Source organism: Leucoraja erinacea, chromosome 28 (genome assembly GCF_028641065.1).
Source record: "Leucoraja erinacea ecotype New England chromosome 28, Leri_hhj_1, whole genome shotgun sequence".
NCBI classification, from domain to species: Eukaryota; Metazoa; Chordata; class Chondrichthyes; order Rajiformes; family Rajidae; genus Leucoraja; species Leucoraja erinaceus.
Window position 1 is genome coordinate 25,687,256 of NC_073404.1, and position 23,527 is coordinate 25,710,782.

Consider the following 23,527-nt stretch of genomic DNA (forward strand, 5'->3'; position numbering starts at 1 on the left):
CAAATATTTCATCTTGTAAATGATCACTAGACTGATCTAAACCGTGTTCCTTTGCTTTCATGTGCAATTTGTATTGAAAAGTGGGTACCAACAAAATAATATCTAGCTCCACGATTGTAACTAACTTTCCACTTTGCTGTTGCTTTGCCCAACCTATAATTTACCTTCAGCTGTTCCAATGAACACCTGCTAAATAATTTCTATTGAGTATATGCAGTAGGAAAAAGTGAGATTACTTCTGGATTGCTTCTCTGGAGACCTGTCTATGTGTACAATAGTAATCTTTCAACAGAACCTGACAGGAAGAAGGGTTTTGGCCCGAAATGTTGCCTATTTCCATCGCTCCATAGATGCTGCTGCACCCGCTGAGTTTCTCCAGCACTTTTGTCTACCTTTGATTTTCCAGCATCTGCAGTTCCTTCTTAAACAAGTTCCCTACAATGTACAGGCCTTGCTTTTTAATATATGGATTTCATATCGCAGCCAAATTCACTGTTAATTATTGGGCAACTGCTGAGTTATAATGCCTGATATTCTGACTTTCTCCAGATGGTGGCAATGATGTTTCTTGCAATGAAGTTTTCTCTTGCCCTTTACACAGGGGTTTGGCATTCATTCCGTGGGTACTGATTTGATTAATGAGACCCTCCACTCTTTTCATAAGTTCATTAGTTTTAGGAGCAGAAGATTACGCCATTCGGCCCATCAAGCCTACCCCGCCATTCAATCATGGCCGATGAAGATGGGATGACATGAAAATGGTAAGGACGGGTAATCGATGGTTGTTGTAGACTCCTGGGCCAAAGCTGTTTCCATGATATCACTAAACTAAACTAAATGTGGTGTGGCGGTGGAGTTGCTGCCTTACAGCGGCAGAGACACAGGTTCGATCCTGACTACGGGTGCTGTCTGTGTGGAGTTTGTCCGTTCCCCCCGTGAACACGTGGTTTTTCTCCGGGATCTCCAGTTTCCTCCCACGCTCCAAAGACGTGCAGGTTTGTAGGCTAATTGGCTTTGGTAAAATTGTAAATTGTCCCCAGTGTGTGTAGGATAATGCGAGTGTACGGGGTGATCCCTGGTCAGCGAGGACTCGATGGGCTGAAGGGCCTGTTTCCGCGCAGTTTCTCTAAACTAAATTAACATTCCAGCTTGTCCCCCGCTGATCTCCGACCTTGTGCAACTGCTCTGCTGCTGTTTGCTCTTTAGCTGCATCTGGCAAGGACTTTGATCCTGCAGAGGAGTGCAAGTAACTGCAGCCTTGCTTCAAGTGTAAATAATCTGCCCAGCTACATTTCTTGCAGAGGAGTGACCTCCGTGGGTACACGCTGCATATTCACGCTGAGTCAGCAAATGCCACTTGTCCCCTTGACAATTAGCTTGTCACAGTGACTCGGCAAACCTCCACAGCATGTCCATGCCAGCTGATGGGCACAGACTCGCAGATCTACATGCCTGTGTAAACCAGAATCTGCAGTTCCTTTCCACACATTGTGCCACCAGCCAGATATTGAAGAAGCGAAATCCTGTTTGCATCTGACAAAAGGACAGAGTTGACATTCGGTGCCCATAAAGTGATCCGCCAGGAATCAATGCCTCCCTGCAACCTGTGGTAGTCTGTAAACTCAGCAATGCAATGTGCTTTCTTCACTCTGCTGGTTCCTAGCAAGCACGAATGAAATATACAGATATAGTTTATACAGATATCAGTTTAAAGATGCAGCACAGAAACGGGACCTTGGGCCCGCTGAATCCGCACCGACCAGCGATCCCCGCGCACTAACACTATCCTACACACACCAGGGACAATTTACAATTTTGCCAAGCCAATTAACCAACAAACCTGTACGTCTTTGGAGTGTGGGAGAAAACCGGAGCTCCCGGAGAAAACCCACGCGGGTCACAGGAAGAACGTTCAAACTCTGTACGGACAAGCATACAAGCATAGAAACATAGAAAATAGGTGCAGGAGGAGGCCATTCGGTCCTTCGAGCCAGCACCACCATTCATTGTGATCATGGCTGATCGTCCCCTATCAATACAGAGAGTTGCGAGTCTGGAATTCTCTGCGGAGGGCGGCAGAGGCCGGTTCTCTGGAAACTTTCAAGAGAGAGCTAGACAGGGCTCTTGAAGATAGGGGAGTCAGGGGATATGGGGAGAAGGCAGGAACAGGGTACTGATTGTGGATGATCAGCCATGATCACATTGAATGGCGGTGCTGGCTTGAAGGGCTGTATGGCCTACTCCTGCACCTATTGTCTATTGAATGGGGTTTAGAGGAAAAGATAGATCAGCCATGATTGAATGGCAGAGTAGACTTGATGGGCTAAATGTCCTAATTATGCTCCTACCACTTATGAACAGACAAATGGAACTTTCCATAATAGCAGGAAGTGTGAAGTTCACATAATTCATGAATAAAGCTGAAAGGTAAAATAGCCATGAAATAGATTCTATTCAAAGTTTTGAAAAAATATGAAATTCCAGGAATATATTTGTATGGTACAAATATACACATTTGAAGATAGATTTAGGATTGAGAATCAGCTGACTGTGCACTAGTATCTAGTTTGTGTCTGATTTGAGATCCATTAGCAATTATATAGAAACAGGGAACAGTTCAGTTCAGGAACAGCTTCTTCCCCACAGCCATCAGGCTATTAAACATGACACCAAATAAGCTCTGACTACAACAGACTATTATTATTGCAAATATTTGTTTATTTATTGAGTACGTGTGCATGAACTTCTTTTCTTCTCCCGTTTTGTACTAAGTTTACATATTCTGTTGTGCTGCAGCAAGTAAGAATTTCATTGTCCTATCTGGGACACATGACAATAAAACACTCTTGACTCTCTTGTCATGTGTACCAGTGAAAAGCAGATGCTGGTTTACAAAAAAAGTGCTGGGTTAGGGCAGCATCAATGGGTTAGGCAGCATCTCTAGAGAACATAGATAGGTGACGTGTCTGAAGAAGGGTCCCGACCCAAAACGCCACCTATCCATATTCTCCAGGGATGCTGCCTGACCCGCTGAGTAACTCCAGCACTTTGTCTCTTTCTTTTCAATGAGCAATTAGCTTTGATGGCAACTTTTTGTGAACTATCAGTTATTAGCTAGACTTTGATGTTCATCCATTTTATATTTCTCATGACAAGCATGTGTAGAAATATTAGAGAGAGAGTTTCAATTCTTAACACCGATATCCAAAAGTTAAGAATGGTTTCTAAATGCTATATTTATCTGAATTTTTGTTTGATTTGTGTAGTGGAAAGATGTTTTAAGTCATTATTTTAGTTCATTTGTTCTGTTGTGAATCGGGCTGGCTCCTATATTTTACAAGTGACTGATGTGTACGCTTTAATGAGTCAAGAATGTTATTTCGGTATCTTTACCCTTGTTCAGCCACAACTTTGGCATTAAATTGGATTTCTTGGCGCTCTTTGAGCACTGGCGCTCTTTTAGAAAGGAGGTGAGGAGGAATTTCTTTAGTCAGAGGGTTGGTAATCTGTGGAACTCATTGCCACAGAGGGCAGTGGAGGCCAAGTCAGTGGATAGTCTTGAGGCAGAGAGAGACAAATTCTTGATTAGAACGGGTGTCAAGGGTCATGGGGAGCAGGCAGGAAAATGGGATTAGGAGGGCAGAGATCAGCCATGATTGAATGGCGGAGTAGACTCGATTGGACTGAATGGCCTAATTCTACTTCTCTAACTTGTGAACTTGGACTGTTAACACCTACTAATGTCCTCCCTTAACCTCACTCGTCAGAATATCCATGCAGCATCAGAAATGACACCCGAAAAAAGGTATTTATCAGGGCCAGTGACTGCTTACAGGTTGGTTCTCGGTTTATTTGGGAAGAAAGTGTCCCTGATATGCTGGGACATTGTTCAGGAAGGAACTGCAGATGCTGGTTTGAACCAAAGATAGACACGAAAAAACTGGAGTAACTCAGCGGGTCAGGCAGCATCTCTGGAGAAAAGGAATAGGTGACGTTTCAAGTCGAGACCCTTCTTCAAGTCCGAAACGTCACCTGTTCCTTTTCTCTAGGGATGCTGTCTGACCCGCTGAGTTGCTCCAGCCTTTTGTGTCCATATGCTGTATAGTTCTATATTCTATTACTTTAATGTGTTGTTAATTCTTTTTGTTGAGGTATAATATGTAAATGGGCCTGTAAAACTGCAGCAAGTAAGAATTTCATTGTTTCATTCCCAGTACATATGACAACTAAAACACTATTGGCCCTTGTGCCTCTTGAAGAGCAAAACATCTCCACAAGAAACTGGCCATTGTGGGTTCCATGCTTGCTTGGTCATTTGTTGCCAACCCTGCTTTGTCCTGGGCTTCTCTTACCCCCAGTTCCCCCCTTCTACTTGTGTTAAGTTTAGTTTATTGTCACGTGTACCGAGGGACAATGAAAAGTTTTTGTTGTGTGCTAACTAGTCAACGGGAGGACAATACATGATTACAATCGAGCCGTCCACAGTGTACAGATACACGATGAAGGGAATAATGCAAATTAATCTGCTCAGTTAATCTCAGTGATATGTTGCAAGGATTATCTATTGAACTTTTCCAAATTCCTCATCTGCAGAAAAGTCCTTGGACGTTTGTTTACCTTTTGTAAACTTTGCACCGTTACATGAAATCTACCCACACACACGACGGGGGTATAAAGCCTCTTGCAACACACGCCCTGCAACAGAGAGAACAAACCAAATTGCTGGGGGAATTCAATGGGTCAGGCAACATCCGTAGAGAGAAATGGGGATCTTTCTTCAATACTGGAGTAGAGGAGGGTTAGCTAGTGGATAGAGGCGAGGTCCACACTGTATGACTCAAAGAACAGTGTGTACAAGCAGGGCGGCACAGTGGCACAGCGGTAGAGTTTCTGCCTTACAGCACCAGAGACCCGGGTTCGATCCCGACTACGGCGTCACAGTCCCGGGTTCGATCCTGATCCAGTAGCCTGATAACAGCTGGGAAGAAACTGTCCCTGATATGCTGGGACATTGTTCAGGAAGAAACTAAAGATGCTGCTTTGAACCAAAGATAGACACGACAAAACTGGAGTAACTCAGCGGGTCAGGCATCATCTCCGGAGAAAAGGAATAGGTGACATTTCAGGTCGAGACCCCTTCAAGTCCAAAACATCACCTGTTCCTTTTCTCTAGGGATGCAGTCTGACCCGCTGAGTTGCTCCAGCCTTTTGTGTCCAAATGCTGTATAGTTCTATATTCTATTACTTTAATGTGTTGTTAATTCTTTTTGTTGAGGTATAATATGTAAATGGGCCTGTACAACTGCAGCAGGCAAGAATGTCATTGTTTCATTCCCAGTACATATGACAACTAAAACACTATTGGCCCTTGTGCCTCTTGAAGTGCAAAACATCTCCAAAAAAAGGGGTGAAACTATAATTTTAAGGCAACTGCGTCCCCTGTTCATGGGCGAATAATTGAACAAAAGTTTATTCAAAGACATATGCAGCAAATCAACAGAATTGTATCAAATACATATTGCATTTAACTTCTGAATTTGACCCTGTGGTAAGCAAATTTCAAAAGCAGAAATCAATATGTTTGGGCTACTATCTTATGCATGTAGATCATATTAGTTTAGTTTAGAGATACAACGCGGAACCAGGCTCTTCAGCCCACCGAGTCCGCACCGACCAGTGATGCCCATACATTTTTTTTAAATTTAATTTATTTATTTATTAATTTATTGAACATGTTAAAAAATACAAACACAAATAAACTTGTAAGCAATAAAAAAAAGAAAATAAAACACAAAGGAAAACAAACAAATAAGTAACTCAAATAATACAAATAATATCGTTCATGTTCAAAAGGGGTAAGAAGTTCGAAAACCTTTCTGGCCCTACACTAACATTAACACTATCCTACACACACGTGGGACAATTTACAATTATACCAAGCAAATTAACCTTACAAACCTGTATGTGGTAGGAAACCCGAGCTCCCAGGAGCAAACCCACGCAGGCCACGGGGTGAGGGTACAAACTCAATACAGACAGCACCCGTAGTCAGGATCGAACCAGAGTCTCTCGCGCTGTAAGGCAGCAACTCTACCGTTACACTACCATGCCGCCAAAGACCAAAGATAAATGGTTAGACATAGTACAGGAAATATTTGTGATGGAGAAAATGACAAATGCTCTAAGAGTGAAGGAAGGCGAGTTTAACAGAAAATGGGAAAAATGGATTAGGTGTAGAAATAAAGACATCAGCACTGTATCATTTTATTGACAATAATGTGAGTTATTGGAAAATGTTTGCCGAACACGTTGAACATTTTCGGCGACTATGATGCCTGTATGGTCGTGAGTAGTCGCCCAAAGAATCGTACCTTTTTCTGGTCGCCGCTGGATTTTCAACATGTTGAACATTTTCAGCAAACCTGCTGTGACTGACGGGTGCCGGCAAGTTGCCCGAAAAATATAATCGCTGCAGGAAGGTTCCACTGCTCTGCATTTACACGTTTACACATTCCGCATTCGTTTTCTACCATTTTAGCCGAGGATCGGTCTTCCTTCAGCACAGCCAGGACAGAATGCTCAGCATGGCAACAGAGGTAAAACTTCAAAAATAGGGGAAACACTGTTCAAGAGTCAAATCTAGAATGTTTAATTGTCAAAGGTACTGAAACATAATAATTACATTCTTACCTGCAGCAGCACAACAGGCTTGTAAACGCTGTACTCACTCCACTCAAGTAAACAGATAGATTCCTGGACCCCAAGGCTACAGCTGTGTGGGGAGTGTTGCCCAAATGACAGTGCTCACGAATTTTAAACTTGTCTGCATCTTCTTGCTTTTAATCTACTACCCCTTGGCAGTGTGATAATCACTCTTTTCGACAGGAGAGAAGTTTTGAGCAATGGGCCAGAGCAATTCAACAGGACAAGCAACATCTCTGGAGGCCATGGGCATCTATGGTTGGCACAGTCCAAGGAAGGGTCTCAACCTGAAACAGCATCTGTCCGTGTCCTTCAAAGATGCTGCCTGACCCACTGAGTTCCTCCAGGGATTTGTGTTTTTCCCGGGTGTTAGAGAGGGACTACGTGTTGTCCACGGGCGCCCTGCGGGATTTACGGGACGCGTGGTTGTTTGGATCTATCCTTGACAAGGAGTACAAGATAGTTGCATGATAGTTTATCATTTGTCGTGTTTTATAGTGGTGGGTTCTGTTTTGTTTTTTACCGTACAGGAGCTCCCTGATTTACGATGCTTCGACTTGCGATATCACGATGGGCAAACGCTCGGCCACAGCAGCGAGCCGCACGTCACTCCCGGTCACGATGTATTAAATGCGTTTTCGACTCGCGATATTTTCGGTCTACAATGGGTTTATTGGAACGTAAACCCCATCGCAGGTCGAGGAGCGGCTGTACATATTATTTCAATATTTGAATAAATATTGTTTTAATTTAAAAAAAAAAAGAAGAAGAAAAAAAAAGAATGTGTGTTCCTCATGACCCAGTTTGAGATTTCTTTCCCCATCCTTGAACTAAAATTGGACATCAAAAGACTCAACCCAACGTTTATTTCATCAAGATTTATTTCAGGTAAGCATTATCGACCAGTTGTGACTCTCACCTGGATACAGTTCAGTAAGTCGGCAACAACAAAGTGCCTGGGCTCGTTAAACGGGCTCATTAAAAACCCGTTGATATTTCGCAGAACAATACCCTTTCCCATTAGTAGCCATTAGTTCCCAAATCCACCAATCAACAACAGTGGTGCACACCCAAGGGTAAATGTTCAAAGACTCTGTAAGAGGGCCAAGGTCTTAACTGCTCTGCCTCCCGTTCAGCCAGGCTCTCAGTTGCTTGATCTGGGACATCACGCTGCAGCGAGCGGTGCCTCCGGCTGCCGTGTACTGCTCCACGCTGTTGGTGTAGTTCCACACCTTTGCTACGTCGCTCTCAAACAGTGGGCTATCGGCGAAGAGAAAACATTTCATTTGACTCAACGGACATTTCATTCCACCTCAGCCCGGGATAACCACACAGCCACCAGCCCACCCACTAACTCTGCACGTGCTTCGCTTTCCAATAGACAATAGGTGCAGGAGTAGGCCATTCGGCCCTTCATGCTGAACCTCTGCTCCTTTACCGCAGCGGGACAGGCAGCGTCTCTGGAGAGAAGGAGCGGGTGACTCCTGACCCGCTGGGTTACTCCAGCATTTTGCGTCTATCTTTGGTGCAGACCAACATCTGCGGTTCCTTCCTACGCATCCTGCATCAAGGGCAGGGAGCACAACAGATCTGCAACACGTACCTAATAGTTTTCATTTCATCCAGGGAGAGTTGACTGACTTCAACACCCTTGGACTCTGCCAAATGAACCGCTCTCCCTGAAGCACCGTGGGCTTCTCGAAATGGCATCTACAGTGAGAGAATCTGGTTTAGAATTCAGGTAGAATCACAAACTATAACATACAAGGCACAATTTAGTCTATATAATCATGAAACAGTCATAGAGTGATACAGTGTGGAAACAGGCCTCTCGGCCCAACCTGCCCACACCGCCCAACATGTCCCAGCTACACTGGTCCCACATGCCTGCGCTCGGTCCATAATCCTCCAAACCTGTCCTATCCATGTACCCGTCTAACTGTTTCTTAAACGTCGGGATAATCCCAGCCTCAACTACCTCCTCTGGCAGCTTGTTCCATACACCCACCACCCTTTGTGTGAAAAAGTTACCCCCTCAGATTCCTATTAAATCTTTTCCCCTTCACCTTGAACCCGTGTCCTCTGGTCCTCGATTCCCCTTCTTGTGGCAAGAGACTCTGTGCATCTACCCGATCTATCATGATTTTGTGACTAAATTTCCCTGCAGTAATCACAAATACGATTGCAGAGTTTTAACCAAATTCAGCAGCAGTGTTTAGAGGGTGCTTTGCAAACTGGTACACTTCAGATCAAGCAACCGAAATGAAAATTGCTAATACCACCGATAGATGGTGGGGAAAGGGTTATAATGGTACAAAAACTAGGAAGATTACAGTTCAGTCAGATGGATCTTTCATCCTTTATCGCTGCTTAAAACATAATGGGCTGTAACAATAACTGGTCTGCATCTATACTCCAAAGGATTATTTTGTATAAAGGAAGATTATTGCTGTTATCATTGTTGAAGAATCACACTGGGGAATTGAGGCATTTCAGAAAAGCAGACCTTCTCTCCGCTCATGCCTGTTACCATCAACAGTTGGGGCTTAGCAAGTCGAGAGAGGAGAGAACTCGGTTGGCCACAGGGAAAAATAAAAGTGCTGCCTGTATGGCGTTTGCACGTTCTCCCTGTGACCGCGTGGGTTTCCTCCCACGCTCCAAAGACCTGCAGGTTTGAGGGTTAATTGGCCTCTGTAAATTTGTCCCCCGTGTATACGATGCGAAACTGGGACGACATAGTGCTCGGGTGATTGTTGGTTGGTTGGTTGGCTTGGCCAAAGGGACTGTTTTCCCCGCTGTATCTCTCAACTAAACACTAAACTTAGGCTTAGGGAAGTGTTTGTGTTACCAGAGCTTCTCTCAATGCCACCATGTGAGGCCTAGATTCCAATGAAGTGGCTGACCTGAAATGGGTTTAGTCTCATGATACATTTCTAAAAATGGTGCCATCCAATATTATATATCCCACAAGTTTTATCATGCCATCCATATGAAAAGGAAAAAAAATCCACAATTTTCTCCACCCCTCCCCCACCTAGTCGTCATACTAGTTTCACAGCCATCCTGTTGAGTTTCACTGTCGGCATGACTCATTATCACCTAGCCCTCAGCCAACAATGGACCATTGTGGGCTCCACCTTTCCTTGATCTGAAATAATAGTAACTGAGCATTGCAAATAGAGTTGGATCTGCCCTTCTAACCAACGATGCGTTTGTGAAAGATAGTTCCTCGCACGTGTCTCAGGGAGGTCTCTAGTTTTTATTGTCACATGCGCAAAGTGCAAATGTACAGTGAAATTATTCTCTTACAAACAGTCCAGTAGACAATTGCCACACACCCAAGTGTATCCCTGATTAGCAAATTGTACAGAAATAGTCTACTGACCCCGCATGCAAGATGCACCATGTTTTGCTGCCATATTAAAAGTCCAGTCCATGCTCGAGTTGTTATGAGCCTGTTCCAGGCACCTGCTGGGATCTGCCAGCCACCCATTTCTTTGATTAGTGCACAGATTTTTGCAATGGCACAAACACTCACCTTCTTTCGAACCAAGTAGTAGGCTAGGTCTGTAGCCAGCATATCCGGGCTCAGAGCATTCTTCATGGCTTTTTCATTGACCTTCAGAGAAGAAAAACATCACATGTAGGTAAACTAACAGACTCTCTTTAAAAGGGGGACAAATGCTTAGACAAGAACTGATTCCCAAAAAGTTGATCTGCAAGTCGAATTGGTAGCAAAGAAAGCAAACTCAATGCTAGCATTTATTTCAAGAGGGCATGCATACAAAAACAGGGATGGAATGCTGAGGCTCTACAAGGCGCTGGTCAGGCCGCATTTGGAATATTGTGAGCAATTTTGGGCACCATGTCTGAGGAAGGATGTGCTGGCTCTGGAGAGGGTCCACAGGAGGTTTACACAAACGATCCCATGAATGAGTAGGTTAGCCTACGATGAGCGTTTGTCGGCACTGGGCCTCTGCTCGCTGGAGTTTAAAAGAATGAGGGGGGGGACCTCATTGAAACATACAGAACAGTGAAAGGCTTGGATAGTGGATGTGGAGAGGATGCTTCCACTCGTGGGAGAGTCTAGGACTAGAGGTCATAGCCTCAGAGTTAAAGGAATTCTTTGCTACAGAAGGCTGTGGAGGCCGTCAGTGGATATTTTTAAGGGAGAGATAGATAGATTATTGTTTAGTACAGGTGATAGAGGTTATGAAAAGAAGGCAGGAACGTGAGGCTTGGGGGGGGAAGAGATAGATCAGCCACGATTGAATGGCGAAGTAGACTTGATGGGCTGAATGGCCTAATTCTACTCCAATCACATGACCTTATTTCTGGGTGGAACGGTGGTGCAGTGGTAGAGTGACTGTCTTACAACGCCAGAGATCAGAGTTCGATCCTGACTACAGGTACTCTCTGTACGGAGTTTGTAATTTCTCCCTGTGACTGTGTGGGCTTTCTCCAGGTCCTCTAGTTTCCTCCCACACTGCAAAGGATAATTGACTTCTGTAAATCACCCCTAGTGTGTGAGGTGTGACACTTGGATAAACTGGGGCTGTTTCCACGCTGCATCTCAAACCTAAATTTGTTAACATTGATGAGAGTGATGAAAATTAATACATTTTGATAAGTTAAATGAGGCCAGGATATACACAGTGAACAATAGGCCATTGGGATTTTTATTGAATGGTAAGGCTTTAGAGTGTAAGCACATAGTTTATGAAAAAAAGCCCAACCAAAATTCCCTCCCCTCACCTAGTCGTCGTGCCAATTTCACGGTCATCCCGTTGAGTTTCTCTGCCTGTGCAACTCATTATCACCTAGCCCACTGCCAACAATGGACCATTGTGGGCTCTACCTGTCCTTGATTATTGCTGCTTTTTTGCATATCTTTCATTCATTTGTTCTCCATCTCTCCATATCACCGTCATTTCCCTTTCGCGTGACTCTCAGTCTGAAGAAGGGTCACGACCCGAAATGTCACCTATTCCTTTTTTCCCCCCAGAGATGCTGCCTGACCCGCTGAGTAACTCCTGCTTTTTGTTGTCTCTCTTCCATCCAAATTAACTCTTGGGTCTGTTTGCTTTACTCCGGGTCAAAGTCTTGAGTGTTCTTCCTGATCGCATCTGTGGCCTTTTGTGGTCAACTACATTCCTTCCTCCAGCGTCACAATTTGCAACTCTTCATTCCTTGTGTCTCACGCCTTCTTATCTTTTCATCTCTAGTCTTTGCCCAACTATCTGCCTATCATATAACCCTCCTCACCTATGTCCACCTGCCAGGCATTGTCCTGCCCTCATCTCTCATCCAGCTTTCTTTCTCCTCCCCCCCACCCACAATCAGTCTAAAGTTAATCAAAAATGTATTCTGATGATTGGAGACACAAACTATTACCTGTAGTGTGGAGATGACACCCATTGCTACTTGCAGTATCGCAGTGACGGTGTCGATGCTTTCAAACATTCCCTCCTTATCTTCCTGAATAAATGAAATAGATTTTAATTAAAGTGCCAGAAAACAACATATTCTTTGGTCTTTCCTTCAATTTCTCCCTTCCGTACATCCTATCCAGTTCCCATCCCCAACAGGTCGTTTTTTGTTGTTGCAGATGCATAGAAAAATGCTTTCGATGCCACAGAAGGCTGTGGAGCCCAAGTCAATTGATAATTTTAAGGCACCGACCGATAGATAGATGTATGATTTGTATGGAGTCAGGGGTCGCGGGGAGAAGGCAGCAGGATGGGGTTGAGAGAGAAAGATAGATCAGCCGTGATTGAATGTCGGAGTAGACTTGATAGGCCAGATGACTCGATTTTACTCTTCACAAATGAAAAACATTTTGGGGGGGGGGGGGGCAAGAAATTGGGATAGGTTTTGCAGTTGCAACGACAGATGAAGTGGGCTGAATGGCCTGTCTCTCTGTGATCGCACTGGCTACTCTACTCTCCCCTTCACACAATGAACCCGTGAACTGTGGAGAACGCAATCAACTCTGATTCTCCCCTGGGCTATGCGAAGGAAATCTCCATAACCCCCACCCTCGGGACTTTGGTCATGCTAATCTATCTGGTGTTCTGGAGGATTGGATGTTTCACTTATTAATGCCCAAATGCAGTTTCATTTAGTCATAGAGCCCAGCTGCATCTTCAGCCCAACTTGTCCATCACAACCAATTTAGTTCCATTTGCCTGTGCTTGGCCAATATCACTCCAAACCTTTCCCATCCATGCACCTGTCCAAGTGCAGCTTGTTCCATGTATGTGCCACCCTCCATGTAAATTGCTGGACCGAAAGACCCTTTAAAATCTTTCCCCTCTCACGTTAAACCCATAACTCCTAATTTTAGACTCCCATATCCCGAGTTCCTTATCTATGCCCATCATGATTTTCTATACCTCCATAGGACCACCCTGCAGCCCGCTATGCTCCAGCAAAAGATACAGTCGAACCAGCCTCTCCTTACAACTCCATCATAGTAACATCCTTGTAAATCTTTCTTTTTGCACCCTTTGCAGTTTAATGACAAACCTCCTACAGTAGGGTGGGCAGAACTGTACGCAGTGCTCCAAATGTTACTTACCATTGTCTTGTATAACGGCAGGTACTCGGGAAACGTGGTAAACTCGGGAAGACTCGTGAAGATTTTTCAACATGTTGGGAAAAGGCCACGAGAGCCCCGAGTACCTACGAGCGGCCATTACCGTAAATCTCCGAGTTCGAATCAGGGCAAACTCGGGAGAACTCTTTGAATGAACTCGTACAGTGGGACAGGGCTTTTAGGTGGATGCAAAAATCAACACAGAATGATAATCCTTTTCCATTCCAAAAATATTAAGAGCAATTTCAGCTCCGCTAGCAATGAGATTAGTTATCGCCATATACATCAGCAATCAATGTCAACGCACCTTGAGTAGTAAGAATTTGGTTTACATTGGCTTAGTCCCACATAGCTAAAGATCACTAAACTGGGTTGAACGCAAAGACTATTGGCCACTTGCTATGAGCGTGGGCTTGCGTTAATTATTAACGTCACCTTCAAGGGGAAATGCAAAACGGTGCAACCAAAGAAAAGATTGTTATGAATTCATGTTTGTTCTCTGGCAAGATCAGATTTCATTTCTCAGGGATGGGAGAGGCCATCTTCTTGCACGAACCACTCAACATTTTTTTAAACACAACTTGGCAAAGCTTCATTGTAGAGCAACTGAGAATCAGCTACTGATGTGATATTGGAATTACATATAGATCCTCCCCAGAACGGGTGGCACGGTGCCATAGTGGTAGAGCAGCACCAGAGACCCGGGTTCAATCCCGACTACGGGTGCTGTCTGTACGGAGTTTGTACGTTCTCCCCTTGATCTGCGTGGGTTTTTTTCCGTGATCTTCAGTTATCTCCCACACTGCAAAGACGTACAGGCATGTAGGTAAATTGGCTTGGTAAATGTAAAAATTGTCCCTGGTGTGTGCAGGATAGTATTAATATGTGGGGATCGCTAGTCGGCACAGACCCTGTGAGCCGAAGGGCCTGTTTCTGCGCTGTATTTCTAACTAACCTAAATTAAAAGGACAATTTTCCTTCCATCAAAAGAAAACCCATGATTTAATGAGCAAAGCACTAAGTATTTAGCTGCCTGTCCCAAAATCACTAGCATTGAAAGTCAAGGTTAAGATTCCCTTGCATTTTATACAGAGGGGTGTAATGCTGAGGCTCTACAAGGTGCTGGGCAGGCCATATTTGGAGTAGTGTGAGCAATTTTGGGCACAATGTCTGAGGAAGGATGTGTTGGCTCTGGAGAGGGTCCGGAGGAGGTTTACAAGAATGATCCCAGCAATGAGTGGGTTAACATATGATGAGTGTTTGTCGGCACTGGGCCTGTACTCGCTGGAGTTTAGAAGGATGAGAGGGCATCTCATTGAAACTTATCGAATAGTGAAAGGCCTGGGTATAGTGGATGTGGAGAGGATGTTTCCACTAGTGGACTAGAGGTCAAAGTCTCAGAATTAATGGATGTTCCTTTAGGAACGAGATGAGAAATGTCAGAGGGTGGTGAATCTGTGGAATTCATTGCCACAGAAGGCTGTAGAGGCCAAGTCAATGGATATTTTTAAGGTAGAGATAGATGGATTATTGATTAGTACGGGTGTCATTGGTTATGGGGAGAAGGCAGGAGAATTGGGTTAGGAGGGAGAGATAAATCAGACATGATTGAATGGTGGAGTAGACTAGATGGGCCGAATAGACTAATTCTGCTCCTATTACTTATGACCTTATGAGGACCCAATCGAATTAAACTCCATCACCTGCTTCTTCAAAGACCCCAACCCTACCCCAAAGCCCTCATTGACCAAACACACCCCTCTACTGGGCCCAGATCCCAAACCACCAAATTCTCAAACCCCTTTCCAGTTTTAAGGGAAGCTAAAAAATATATATTTGGGGAAAGAAAACAAAAGACATGAATTTCCAAAATGTTACTGTTGAAGAATAATGAGACACGCATCCTGAAATAGGCATGGTCTACCTGCAGATCCTTGTTGTACGTGCTAGGCAATCCTTTCAAAGTCATTAGAAATCCCGAGCACTGTAAAAAGGAAGAAGTAGAATTTGTTAATGAAAGACATATTAAGAATGGGTGTCTGAGGTTATCAGGGGAGAAGGCACGAAAATGGTGTTGGGGGGGCAGAGAGATAGATCAGCCAAGATTGAATGGTGGAGTAGACTTGATGGGCCAAATGGCCTTATTCTGCTCCCATCACTTATGATCTTAAGAAGCAGCTTCTACAATAGCAGATATCTCTTGGAACTTTATTACGCAGGAACACGAAGAAAGGGAAGAGTAGTCTATTCTGCCACTTCCACTTACTCTGCCATTTCAATGACCATGGTTGAACACTCACCTCAATGTCACGGTCTTCAGCCTTCAATACCATCCACACGTCCAAGGAAGAAACATAGAAACATAGAAATTAGGTGCAGGAGTAGGCCATTCGGCCCTTCGAGCCTGCACCACCATTCAATATGATCATGGCTGATCATCCAACTCAGTATCCCGTACCTGCCTTCTCTCCATACCCCCTGATCCCCTTAGCCACAAGGGCCACATCTAACTCCCTCTTAAATATAGCCAATGAACTGGCCTCAACTACCCTCTGTGGCAGAGAGTTCCAGAGATTCACCACTGTCTGGAGTTCCAGAGATTCACCACTGGTGTCTGGAGGCCCTGCTGCAGCCTGGGACTTGCCAGGATTGGACACCACTCATAGGACCAACAGCACGGGCTGGGCTTTGAAAATGACATCAAAACCTGGCGCCTCTTGCATGCGGGCTCAGTAGAATATTTCTGTACACTTTGCTAATCGGGAATGTGTCATTGAGTGATACTGTGTAGAAACAGACCATTCGGCCTAACTTGCCCACATGTCCCATCTACACAAGCCCCACCTGTCCGCGTTTGGCCCACATCCCTCCAAACCTGACCTATCCGCCATGTACCTGTCTTAACTGTTTCTTAAATGTTGGGATAGGCCCAGCCTCAACTACCTCCTCTGGCAGCTCGTTCCATACACCCAGCACCCTTTGTGAGAAAAACATTACCCCTCGGACTCATATTAAATCATTTCTCCTTCACCTTAAACCTATGTCCTCTGGTCCTCGATTCACCTATTCTGGGAAAGAGATCTCTGGAGAACAGGGATAGGTGACATTTCAGGGTGAGCCTCACAGCACGAAACATCACCTATACATGTTCTCCATGAAATGTTGCCTGATCTGCTGAGTCACTCCCAGCATTTTGTGTTGTTTTGTGAGGCCAAACGCACTGAGTCATGAATATTCTGCACTTTCAGTGTGAGCAAAATCATGAAATCTTGCATACTCCTGGCTAAGTTTCAATTTCTTGGCAATACTTCAGATTCTTTACTTTTTTTGTCTTTCAGTACGGGTGTGTGGCCCAGTTATAGAATGAGAGGACATTTATGACACCGGCCGGTTTCTTAAATTACAGCGTAACACAATATCCTTACCCTCCCAAACACACGTCCAGCCTTGCTTCGAATCAGTTCCAAACTGTCAGGGTTCTTCTTCTGAGGCATCAGGCTGCTCCCTGTGCTGGAAGAACAAGGAAATGCACGACACCATCAAGCACCCACGCGGCTGGGGTTCCCTTCCCCCACCGTGTCAGTTGAACCGCTCCCACCTCCAACACACACACACCGAGATACACAAAACCTGCATTTGGTCTTGATCCCAGCAATGAGTGGGTTAACATATGATGAGCGCTTGTCGGCACTGGGCCTGTACTCGCTGGAGTTTAGAAGAATGAGGGGGGGTGGGGGGGGGGGACCTCATTGAAACGTATGGAATAGTAAAAGGCTTGGATAGAGTGGATGTGGAGAGGATGGGCGAGTCTAGGTCTAGAGGTCACCACTTCAGAATTAAAGGGCGTTCTTTTAGGAAGGAGATGAGGAGAAATTTCTTTAGCCAGAGGGTGGTGAATCTGTGGAATTCTTTGACACAGAAGGCGGTGGAGGCCAAGACAGTGGATATATTTAAGGCAGAGATAGATAGATTTGTGATTAGTACGGGTGTCAGAGGTTATGGGGAAAAGGCAGGAGAATGGGGTTCGGAGGGAGAGATAGATCAGCCATGATTGAATGGCGGAGTGGACTTGATGGGCCAAATGACCTAATTCTACTCCTACCACTTATGACCTTATCCGTTTGGCCCATATCCCTCTAAACCTGTCTCATAGCTACTTATAACGGAAACAAGGGATATGGGGAAAAAGCAGGAATGGGGAATTGATTTTGGATGATCAGCCATGATCATATGGAATGGCGGTGCTGGCTCCAAGGGCTGGATGGCCTACTCAAGCACTATGTTTCTAAAGGTTGCGATAGTTCCTGCCTCAACTACCTCCTCCGGCAGCTCGTTCCACACACCCAACAGCCTGTGTGTATAAATGTCACCCCTCAGAGTCCAATATAATCTCATGCGCACATCTCAAGTTCAAGTTCAAGTGAGTTTATTGTCATGTGTCCCTGTATAGGACAATGAAATTCTTGCTTTGCTTAAGCACACAGGAAATAGTAGGCATTTACTACAAAACAGATAAATGTGTCCATATACCATGATATAAATATATACACACATGAATAAATAAACTGGTAAAGTGCAAATAACAGAAAGTAGTTATTAATAATCAGAGTTTTGTCCGAGCCAGGTTTAATAGCCTGATGGCTGTGGGGAAGTAGCTATTCCTGAACCTGGTTGTTGCAGTCTTCAGGCTCCTGTAACTTCTACCTGAAGGTAGCAGGGAGATGAGTGTGTGGCCAGGATGGAGTGGGTCTTTGATGATACTGCCAGCCTTTTTGAGGCAGCGGAACTGCTGCCTCAACTGCTGAACGCGGGCCAGAATCAGCTGTAGGTTCCCGCTGGAGATATTAATATGCCAAGGTCACTGTAATCCAAAGCAACTCCATGGCGTGATAGTTTTGGGTGACACAGCCTGCCAACATACAATTCCTTACACTGCGAGACACTCGGCTGAAAGCATCTGTTTCAGTAAGCTCCACGCTCAATGTTTGTTATTGGAACGGGCTTAGTGACGGGTTGAAAATTTGTAACTCTCTGTTGAGTTTCAAAAAAGCCTTAAAATGTAAAATAATTAATTAAGGATTATAATTTAGAGTACATTTTATTTTTTCTCTCTCCTCTGTAATGCTGATATCCTGGGTTATCTATGGATTGTATAGGCTAGGGAAATATAAGCTTTGTGGCTTCAGCCTATTCCTTTGTCGGTCATTGATTATGTGAACATTGTGTGAAATGGATACAACGTTGGTTCATATTCACACAGATTGTAAAGTTTTGTACTTTTTAATGTATGACCGAAATAAACTATTTATTCAATCATTCATTCATTCAATCATTCATTCATTCAATCATTCATTCATTCATTCAATCATACATTCATTCATTCATTCATCCATGCATTCATTCATTCACCCATTCATTCATTCTCATTCATTCATTTATTCAGCATGAGAGGAGGGATATAGGTGACGCTCAAATACAAATGACAATCTGAAATCTGTTCCCTCGGTGATCCTGTGACTAACTCAACAATAGACACAAAAAGCTGGAGTAACTCAGCGGGACAGGCAGCATCACTGGTGATGTTTCGGGTCAAGACCCTTCTTCAGACCGAGTTACTCCAGCTTTTTGGGTCTGTCTCCAGTTTAAACCAGCATCTGCAGTTCCTTCCTACACAATAACTCGGCAACATTGTACCCACCTCCAACAAGCATCCCACTGATGAACGCAAGATAATAGTAGAGAAAGGCCACTCGGCCCCTCAAACCTGACCTATAATTTAATATGATTGTGGCTGATCTATGGCTGGCCACAACTCTTCTTCTCCGACTAGTTTCACTGTCCCCCTGATTAAATTTTACTGAGTGTACCTCTCGTTGTCATCATCCCCTCAGCCAACAATGATCCAGTCGACATTTTCCGTGATCTACGTCCCCTTTGATCTCTCGTTTTCACACCTTAGTCATCCATGTCTCTAGGTCTCCCTCTCCCCAACTCTCAGTCAGAAGGGTCTCAACCCGATATGTCACCCATCCCTTTTCTCCAGAGACGCTGCCTGTCCCGCTGAGTTACTCCAGCATTTTGTGTCTATCTTCGGTGTAAACCTGCATCTGTAGTCCCTTCCTACACAATATATTGAGTGTGTTGGTACCAGATTATAAGGAACAAATGAGTAAATCGCTGATTATAGAATTACCTGTAGGCATCAGACAGCGTTACAAATCCAAACTCCTTGGTGCAGTAAATTATTAGATCCTCGGAGATCTTACTCAGATGAATCAGGCACAGGGAACACCAGAACAGGATCTCAGCTTTAATAAACAAGAGATATGTGTTACAAACATAAACTAGTGTGATGGTCCTTCATGCAATTAGAGATCCTGCTGGATATTTATCATTGAAGTTTAGTTGTAAAGTCTTTAGTTTGGAGATACAGCGTGGAAATAGGCCCTTCGGCCACGAGTCCGCACCGACCAGCAATCCCCGCACACCAGTGGCCTAGCGTGGGGGGGGGGCCAGTGGGGGCGGTTGCCCCGGGCGCTCAAAACCCACCCTACGCCACTGCCGCACACGAACACTGTCCTACACACACTGGTGACAATTTACAATTGTTACCAAAGCCAAATTAACCTGCAAACCTGCACGTCTTTGGAGTGCGGGAGGAAACCGGAGCACCTGGAGAAATCCCACGCAGGTCACGGGGAGAACGTACAAACTCCGTACAGACAGCACCCGTAGACTGGATTGAACCCGGGTCTCTGGCGCTGTGAGGCAGCAGCTCGACCGCTACTCCAACCACGCCGCCCCCCTTTATTTATTAATTACGCTCTTTATTTAAGAGGAAACGTAAAAATGTCGTGATTGGATCAAGAGAGGCAGAGCAAGTGACAGCGAGAGTGAGAGGGACAGCGAGCCAGAGATCAAGCACACGAGAGCCCACAGAAGATGTACTTGCCGACAAAGTCGCGCCCACTGGTTGCATCCATGCTGTTCAAACTAATGGCATCAAACTGCAGTTCTGAAAGTCAAACAAAAGTAGTTCCAACTGTCAGCAGAAGACAACTTCATACCCAATACATTAAAAATAACGTCTCCCTTTTAAGAATGTACAAAACTACACAGAAGTGATGTGAAAGATTTATTCTGGAGTAAATATATCCGACCAAGTTGCTTTCAAAAATGAATCTGTAAGATTTCTTCCAATTCATGGTTAGAGATTTTTCATTGTTTTCCAGTTTAGTGTCACTGCTCAACTCAAAACTAATATTTAGGCCACAATTTAAGAATGCCAACAACATCAAATGGTGCAACAAAAAAAAGACACAAAAATAAATTAACTAACCCAATGAATCTGCCATTAGTGCAGTCACTTCTCTGTGGATTGTCACCTTGTCATGGTGGAGAAGCTTTTGTGGACCTGAGATCCTGAGAGAGATGCCGTCTGGAGCTGTGCTCCTGGTAGGGCCACCCATGGAGGTAAGGTCGAGGGGGAGGTCTCTGACAAAGAGCAATCCAACCAAGACCTCAACGGTGGAACAGGCGGAGGAGGACGATGGCTGACCTTAGTGGAGCGTCACAGCGGCTGGGAAGGCGGATGAAGGCTGCAGCAGAAAAGGGTCTTGGGCTCCATGCCACTGGATCCTGACCCAGATCTGTCAAGGACCGTGGGGTGGCTGTCTGTGCACCAGTCTCCCCACGTTAAACAGGCGTCCTCCAACCTTGGAGACACCCATGGGGGGGGGGGGGGGGGGGGGGGGGGGGGGGGGGGGGGGGGGGGGGGGGGGGGGGGGGGGGGGGGGGGGGGGGGGGGGGCAGGGCTAAGAATATGCAGTTATAATCATAAAGCTTTTAGTATTTTTTAAACAATTTTAAAGCGTTACCTTTGCGAAGAAATTCCCTATCGATTTGAAAAGGGTTTCCAGCTATGGCTCCGCTAGGAAATTAAAAGAGTGATCCGCATTAATCAATTGTGCACTGCTCTCAATTGATCCAATAAAGTAATTGATGTGCAAATATATATATCCCAAGCTGAACAACCACTTCATCATTGAAAATAGTGTACAAGATGGCGCCCAACCCATGCGACTATTTGCTTGCGGCTTAGTGGAGCACGTGGCTATTTGCATGCTAGCCACAGAAGCAGATTTACAACCACATATTACAATCACTCCACAATCTTGAATCTCTACCCCTGCAGCAACATTTCTTTCTTTAATTATGATATTCCCTTCTCATATATCCGTACACTGCAAGTGGCTCGATAGTAATCGGGTGTTGTCTTTCCGCTGGCTGGTTAGCGCGCAGCAAAAGCCGTCCACTGTACCTCAGTACACGTGACAATAAACTAAACCGAACCAAAATGAGAAATTGGTGAATTAGCCCACTATTAGTGAATCACGATCATTTTTTTAAATTACTCTAAAGGATCACTGGAGATCAGAGAGTGGATACAGCACCTTCCCAAAGGCAGCACGTTGGTTCTTCTCCTGATTTCATCCAGTCTCTCAGCATCACGTGACAGGGCAACAGCGTGGCTACAAAACAGAGGACACGCGTGTTCAATAAAGAAAACGCAGCAGCAGAATAAACGCGAGGTTTGTCATCAATGCCACAGCTCAGTCACGGTCATTTGAATCGTTTGAGTTTTAGTGCAATGGGCAATATTTTGGCATTCAATTAACATTGCGGCGACATGGTGGCGCAGCGGTAGAGTTGCCGCCTTACAGTGCTTGCAGGGGCCAGAGACACGGGTTCGATCCCGACTAAGGACGCTGTCTGTACGGAGTTTGCTCGTTCTCCCCGTGACCGCGTGGGTTTTCTCCGAGATCTTCGGTTTCCTCCCACACTCCAAAGACGTACAGGTTTGTAGGTTAATTGGCTTGGTGTAAGTGTAAATTGTTCCATGTGTGTGTGTGTGTGTGTGTGTGTGTGTGTGTGTGTGTGTGTGTGTGGGTGTGTAAGTGTGTGTGTGTGTGTGTGTGTGTGGGATAATGTAAATGTGCGGGGATCGCTGGTTGGCGCGGACTCGGTGGCCAATGGGCCCATTTCCGCGCTGTATCTCTAAACGAAACCAAACAAGCTTGATTCAAATATCTTTCACATCTTCAGAATATCGCATTGTGTTTTCCAGCCAATGCATTTAATTCTGATCACTGCTACTCTGCATCGGCCCAGTAACAGGTGATGGTCTCTTTCAATCCATTTATAGTGGGGCTGCTACAGAAACCAGCAACTGGAAGAATTTTCATCGATTTAATGAACCATTCGCTCTATTTCTCCCTCGTTCCCTCCCTCCCCCGACTACCCACTGCGCCCAACCCCCCACACAGATCATGGGGAGAACATACAAACTCAGTACAGCCAGCACCTGTTTCCGCGCTGTATCTCTAAACTAAATTAAAACTTAAATCTTTCCCTTTCTCAAAATATTCCAGTTCAAAATAAAAAAAATCATCCACCTGTTCTCTCTCCACAAATGTTGCCTGACTTACTAAAAACTACACGTTGTAGGAGTAAGTCGGCAACCTTGCATAATTTGAAGCTAATTTTATTGAGGCGCAAGAACAGCTGCAAACAGTTGGCCAGGCCACATCGAGAATCACAACGTCTTCAATTGTATTTTTTATGGTGAGAAATTGAATCTGACCAGAACGTAATTGGATGGGAAAGAGAGGCCCATAAAAGGCCAGAACAAAGTTTACGTCATTGTGTGAAATATTCGAAGCTCTTCATTTAGACATTTTCATATTTAGCAATTCAGAATAGATTTTCAGAGTCAAATTTTCCTTTCAGCTTGTCTGTATTTTGTATCGTCCAATCTTTCACTTTAGCACTGAAAATAGCATTTCCTTCCAGAAAATAAGTTTTCAAATTGGAAATAAAACTGGCTTTCACTATCATGAAATATCATTTTCTTTTGGCATAGAGAATTGCAAAACATATTTATGTAGTGCTCTTTCTTAACATAGTAATACATCCCAATGTGCTTTGTAGAAACATCAAATGGAAAACATATTTCAAGAAACGTGATAAGGAAGGTCAAAATAGGAGAGTCTTAAATAAAATCAGTAGTTTTAAGAAAATTGCATAGTGACATATAGTCACATAGTGGGAACTTAGTTTTGGTTGAGTTTTTAAGTTTAGAGATACAGCGCGGAAACAGGACATCAGCCCACTGAGTCCGGGCTGACCAGTGATCCCAGCTTGTTAATGTTCTCTGGTTTGTTTTAT

At 44.6% G+C, this 23,527-nt stretch overlaps 1 protein-coding gene across 3 annotated transcripts in view; it reads right to left on the reverse strand.

The window, feature by feature from the left end:
* Positions 1-7,565: 7,565 nt before the first annotated feature.
* LOC129710806 (argininosuccinate lyase-like) overlaps positions 7,566-23,527 on the reverse strand; it is a 28,167-nt gene continuing 12,205 nt past the window's right edge. For all 3 annotated transcript variants that reach the window (XM_055658057.1, XM_055658058.1, XM_055658059.1), the window contains exons 8-17: positions 21,754-21,831; positions 21,178-21,230; positions 20,253-20,315; positions 19,494-19,608; positions 16,726-16,810; positions 15,225-15,284; positions 12,097-12,180; positions 10,241-10,321; positions 8,306-8,412; positions 7,566-7,962 (exon numbers count right to left, since the gene is read on the reverse strand). In XM_055658057.1, coding sequence (XP_055514032.1) covers positions 7,815-7,962; positions 8,306-8,412; positions 10,241-10,321; positions 12,097-12,180; positions 15,225-15,284; positions 16,726-16,810; positions 19,494-19,608; positions 20,253-20,315; positions 21,178-21,230; positions 21,754-21,831 — 874 coding nt within the window. In that variant the 3' untranslated portion in view covers positions 7,566-7,814. The remainder of the gene's footprint in view (positions 7,963-8,305; positions 8,413-10,240; positions 10,322-12,096; positions 12,181-15,224; positions 15,285-16,725; positions 16,811-19,493; positions 19,609-20,252; positions 20,316-21,177; positions 21,231-21,753; positions 21,832-23,527) is intronic.